The 6,451-nt window shown below is 38.4% G+C and overlaps 1 protein-coding gene across 1 annotated transcript; it reads left to right on the forward strand.

Annotated features, from left to right (window-relative positions):
- The first annotated feature begins 2,953 nt into the window (after positions 1 to 2,953).
- On the forward strand, positions 2,954 to 5,871 carry LOC134794152 (glucose dehydrogenase [FAD, quinone]-like). The gene is made up of 3 exons (XM_063765861.1): positions 2,954 to 3,077; positions 4,075 to 4,205; positions 4,288 to 5,871. Exons 1-3 carry the CDS (start codon positions 2,960 to 2,962, stop codon positions 5,860 to 5,862), a joined length of 1,824 nt encoding a protein of 607 aa, XP_063621931.1. The 5' UTR covers positions 2,954 to 2,959; the 3' UTR covers positions 5,863 to 5,871.
- Positions 5,872 to 6,451: the final 580 nt, after the last annotated feature.

Below are 6,451 nucleotides of genomic sequence, written 5' to 3' on the forward strand. Positions count from 1 at the left end.
AAGACTAAAAAACGTATTTTTGATTTTTTCATAATTACCAATTTTTTTTTAAAGTGTAGCAGGAATCTGAAAACAAAAAATACAGTCGTAAAGCTACGCTTATTACGTTTAAGAAAATATATAGTTTAATATACAAAACTGTTGATAAATGGGAGATAAAAAATAATATTAAGCGTGGGTCAGAGTGATCTCAATACAAAATATTATGAATGTGGGAAAGTTACTTATAATTTGTTCTACAATCGTTTATTTTTCTTGTTTTTCGTAAATAACTCGTAAACGGTAGCCCACAGCAAAAAATATCTTTTACGTAAATAATCTGTTTCAGATTTCTTATAAAATAAGTACTACTGTTTTTCGCTACCATCAATATTAAAAAAAAATATTGAAGGGAGAAAATAAATACTTAGGTCCCCTTTTTTAGTCATTCGTAAATAACTCGTAAACGAAGGCCAATAGCAAAAAAATTTTTAGTACATGAATAATTTACATAAAATTTCCTACAAAAAAGGTTATTTGAACTTTTTCGCTAGGATCAATATTAAAAACGATATTAAAGAGAGAAAATAAATTCTAAGGTCCCCTTTTTAAATATTGATCCTAGCGAAAAAGTTTGAATAACCTTTTTTGTAGGAAATTTTATGCTAATTATTCTTGTGTTAAAATATTTTTTGCTATTGGACATCCTTTACGAGTTATTTACGAATGACTAAAAAAGAGGACCTTAGTATTTATTTTCTCCCTTCAATATTTTTTTTAATATTGATCTTAGCGAAAAAAAGGAGCACTTATTTTATAAGAAATTTGAAACAGATTATTTACGTAAAAGATATTTTTTTGCTGTGGGCTACCGTTTACGAGTTATTTACGAAAAACTAAAAAATTAAACGATTATAGAACAAATTATAAGTAACTTTCCCACATTAATAATATTTTGTATTGAGATCACTCTGGCCCACGCTTAATATTATTTTTTATCTCCCATTTATCAACAGTTTTGTATAATAAACTATATATTTTCTTAAACGTAATAAGTGTAGCTTTACAACTATATTTTTTGTTTTCAGATTCCTACTACACTTAAAAAAAAATTGGTAATTATGAAAAAATCCAAGATACGTTTTTTTGTCTTTTCTACTTTATGTTGTTTTTTTGTTAGAAAGTGCATTGTTTTGGTTCCAAAAAAAAATTCCTCATCCTTAATTTAACCGAAAATGATATATCACATGCCCTAATAGGTACAGTTTTAGAGAAATGTTGCTCCAAGTGAAGCGCGGCGGCGTCGAACTTCCCCCCCTCCCCCCCCACTAAATGAGACATGGCTCTCGAGGTCTCCCGGTCTGTATCTGCTCATGACCAGCTAAGAATCAACTGTGCCAAGTTTCAGCGCATAGTCACAAAGTGCAAGGTGTCGTGCACTAACAAACTAGCTATATATCGGCTATTTATAATCACTGCTACTATAAAGTACTACTAATTAGATAAATTTCTATAATCCCTATCAGTGTCCAGCGTTAGTATTGTCACTACTGATTACGTTAAATATACCAAGCGTTGTGTGAAACAAAGACCATATAGTAATTTTATTCATGTTAACCTTAATCGAAATATCTACTAAGATATTGAATAAGATTAAGTATTTTTAAATTATTTATTGATGAATATACAGATGTTCAGTGGCAAATTTCCGATTTCAAATCCAAATAATTTTAGTACGTGTAGTGCCGGGCAGACGCAGAGGGTACGCAGTCGAGTGATCAGATCCTGCGGCGCTCCTCTACAAGGCGGAGTCGGCATTCGTTGGTGGTTTTAGACGGTAGTCCTACCACTGGTTATTCCGTCATCGCTCCTGGTCCCCCCTGCCCAGGTGGCATGCGTAAACGCATTTCCCCAACATTAAAAAAAAGGGAGTCGCAGAGTGGTTTCTTAGTTGCGGATTAATTATACAATGGATCGCTGGCCAGCAGAGCCCAGCAGAGCAGCGTGCACGTGCTATTAAGGCGTGGGTCATACACATTTTTTAGCGAACTCGTTCGCTTCTTTCCTGTAGACATCGCAAATATAAGGGAACCTAAAGCTAATTTTTAAGCGGCACAAGGCGAGATACATTTTTTCAGCACTTGAGACTCAAATAATAATAAAAAATAAGTTCAAAAACTAAAACCCGACTACTACCAATCGCGCTCTAAAAAGTATGAAACAAGATAGAATTCTTATCTGAAAGTATCAAACAGGAAATATTATACATGTTATCATTTTTTTTATAAAAAAATACAACGTAATATAATTTACTACATTTTTTATATATTTATTTAGAGATATTCAAAGGATCGCCGTGGTCGTATGTGCCAGGATTATAAACTTTAAGGTAAAGTGGCATACGACCACGGCGATCCTTTTAGTGCTTTCTACCAGATAATTGCAGTAGACCTCAGTGAACATCAAACGAACAGATTTTTTTTTTCCAATATTAAATTGCGGAACACGCGCATAATTATCATGTATTTTGTGATAACAGATACAAGCAGTTTGTGATAACAGGTATGATGGTGATGTCAGTGATGTACACGAGGTAATAGTGGATAGTGTGTTGACAGAAGATCGCATTTAGTTTCCTAGCTTCGGCGAGGTCACACCTTAAATCTGTAAGTTAAGGCTCTTAAATATTATGTTTTTCTTATGTAGGTTTCAGCAATGTTTACATGGCTTATCCATAAACGGAACAATGCTATCTCGGATATTTGGGAAGTTTACGCCAAAGCGGAAGCGAAGGAGGCGCATTTTTTTTGACATAGAGGCGCATTCGACAATTTAATGAAACCGAACTGAGACAGGACATTCTAGAACTATTGAGATTTAATGGAATCTAAAACGTACTACAGAGAATTTTGGGTGAAAATAGTGGACATTTATATATTTCAGTGTTCTTAAAACGTTTACTTTCAGACACACCATTTCAATGTATGGACTGAAAATGCTGCCTTGCACCCTACTACTTTTGACTATAATGCTAGCGGGTGGCAGCCTAGCACAAGAATTGCCCGATTATGTGCTACCCGATTCAGTGCCCTTGAAAGGTAATAATTGTTATCAATAAATACTTCATTTGAATTTTCGGTAACTTTTTTTGATGTAACTCGAAGTGCTGACCTGAGAAGGTTTACATTAAGCTGAACCCTTTTTCTGGAATATCTGGATGGTTATAGAAGTCTTCCAAGAGTTAGCCATTTCAGAAAAAATCTTTGACAAATATTGTTCGTAAAGATAATAAAATAAACCGGACAAGTGTGCGTCGGACTCGCTCACCGAGGGTTCCGTAGAAATTTAACTTTTTTTTTTCAAATTTAAAGTTTTCAGATTTATCCCTTTGCCAAATACCATAGTTCTAGGTCAACGGGATACCCTTTAAATTTTGATTTCATTTAGAGTGTCAAAATATACGTCTTTTGCGGCATAAACGGCCGTATCTTTTTGTACGTCAACTTAAAAGTTTGATTTTTTTACAACTTCAAGGGAACTGAGTTCCTATATGGTTTCAGTTCTCAATGTCTCCACGCGTTCCCGAGATAAAAGGACTTGACAGACGGACGGACGGACGGACAAAAAAGTGATTCTATAAGGGTTCCCTTTTTTTCTATAGAGATACGGAACCCTAAAAAAACAACGGGCTGCACTCCGGGAGTGCCGGCAGAAGTGAAAACTCAATGACAGTCTTACGTCGTACAGTCACGTGACACCTGTTATGAGTTTAACATTTTTTCCCCATCACAAAAAGTGCACAGCGCCGCTAAAGAAGTTTTCACTTAAAAAATGGTAGAGTAGTTTCAAGAAATGTACACTTTGTAATGATTACGAATAGGTATGTCTTTCGTTTTTCTCCTTCTTTTGGTTCCTTTGGTATCGAAGGTTATCGTACTATTCCTTATAAGGATACAATGAAAGAATCCGGGAAGCTACGAAGCGCTTTTGATCTAGTAACGTTGTTAGGTTCATTCAATATGATATCATGCAGAAGCATATTATTTATTGATGTGCTATGTGCCGATATATTTGCACATGTTAGCTTAAATACAGATGGTGATTCGTTCGACTACATCGTGGTGGGCGCGGGTGCTGCGGGGACCCCGGCGGCAGCGCGGCTGGCGTTATCCGGCGCAAGCGTTCTGCTGGTGGAGGCCGGTGGCGACCCCAATCTGAATACTAGGGTAACATAACCTTTCAAATTCCTGCTTGTATTATACATGCGTATAAAACATCCATCAAAAATATAATTTCTCATCGTTTCAGATTCCCGGAATGTACTCGGCACTACTCGGCTCAGCTCTAGACTGGCAGTACCCAACCGTCACTAATAACATTTCGTGCCTCTCATATTCGGACAAACAGTGCAGCTTTAATCGAGGAAAGTGTCTTGGCGGATCCACTAGCATCAACTTCATGATGTATGTTCGAGGTAACCACCGGGACTACGATGAGCTCGGTATCGAGGGCTGGGCCTGGAAAGACCTTAAACCCTACTTCCTAAAGTATGAGGGCTTGCAGGACTTGGATAAGTTACCTTATAGGTCTATTCCCTACCACAACACCAGCGGCACTATGAAAATAGGATTTTTCGCCGACTCTGAAAACAGTTGGCATTCAAGGACCATAAAAGGTTATAGATATCTTAATTTCCCTTTTAACTATGATGTAAATGCTAAATCACAAATCGGAATATCACAAATAATTGGGTACGTAAACGACGGCGAGCGAATGAGCACGGCGCGAGGTTACCTGACACGCGACGACGTCAAATCAGCCCTAAAGGTGACTAAGAACACGCACTGCACCGGCGTTATCCTGGACAAACACAATAACGCTATTGGAATCAAGGCGGTGGTTGGAGATGAAACCCAAAACAGAACACTTGAACTCTACGCGCGGAAAGAAATTGTTCTTTCAGCGGGTACGATCGGAACTCCGCAAATTTTGATGCTTTCTGGTATAGGGCCGGCTTCTCATTTAAACGATCTGGGCATTCCTGTGCGCGCTGATTTACCCGTGGGCGATAGCCTAACTGATCACGTGTTTCCACAGATCTACGCATCAGTAAATCCTGATACATCAATGTCCTCACAAAGTGAAGCCATGGAAAGGTGGTTGTATAATCGCTCAGGGCCCCTCGCCTCCATCGGGATTACCGACGTAACAGCATTCCTCAACACACGCTGCTATGACGTCAGCCAACGGAAACTCATTTACAACAGCTCCGACTGCGAAATACCTACCATGCAATTAGCCAATGCGTACCTCGACGTTGGGGTGTATCAATCAAATTTTTTAAACGAGGACATCGCGCAACAGCTTACTGCCGAAAACGAAAACAAGTCCTTAATTTTACTTGGTCCTTTGGTGCTGCGGCCATTTTCCCGCGGCAACATTCGACTTGCCAGCAGTGATCCTTTACAAAAGCCATCTATTTTGCCAGATTACTTATCTGATGAAAGGGACGTTGAAGAGATGCTGCGCGGCATAACAATCGTGGAGCACTTGATACAAACACCAGAGTTTAAGGTGCATAATGCGTCTATCGTCCACCTAAAGTTGCCTGACTGTCCCGAGTACGAGGATGACCGTGAAGGGTACTGGCGCTGCTACTGCCGGCACTTAACAACCTCGTTGCTCCACGCAGTGGGTACTGCGAGGCTGGGCCCGGTGGTGGACCCACAACAGCGGGTGCATGGCGTGAACCGTCTACGAGTGGCAGACCTAAGCGTGCTGCCGGAGGTGCCGCGTGGCAATACTGCCGCCGTCGCCATCGCAATTGGAGAGCGCGTCGCCGACTTTATCTTGAAAGACACCGATAAATACCTAATTGATTGATAAACAAAAGTGCTATTATACTATATCTATAAATCAATTTAGCATTTAACATAACCTATTACCTATGTTACCATTTTGTGAGGATAATATAGCCATTGAGAAAACTACTCAATAATTGACACGACTATAGTCATTAACATCTGTTTTTTCAATAAAGATAGATAGGTATAAGGTTGTTATAAGGTAAGCTAAGTTACCTTTGTAGTATTGATACAATTGTAATATGATTAACAAATAAATAAATAATAATAAATAATCTAGTTTTTATTGTACCTTTCTGTTGCCTACATGATTTATATATCCATGCCAAATTGCAGCTTTCTAGCACAAACGTTCACGGAGCAAAGCCGCCGACGGAGAGACGGACATGGTGAAACTATAACGGTTCCTAGTTGACACTAAAAAGTGCGAAAGTTGAAAAGGTATCCCGTGATATCTACTTACATTTTCTGTAAATAAAATACCTATTAGTCCATTATATTTTTACTCTCTTTACTTATCGTCCGCTCTGAGACTCGCTTTAAAAGGCAGAAAACTTCCGTAATGGCTTCAAAGCGGTCCACATTCATCTATTTATCGGAACTTCGAA

Source organism: Cydia splendana, chromosome 10 (assembly GCF_910591565.1).
Source record: "Cydia splendana chromosome 10, ilCydSple1.2, whole genome shotgun sequence".
NCBI classification, from domain to species: domain Eukaryota; kingdom Metazoa; phylum Arthropoda; class Insecta; order Lepidoptera; family Tortricidae; genus Cydia; species Cydia splendana.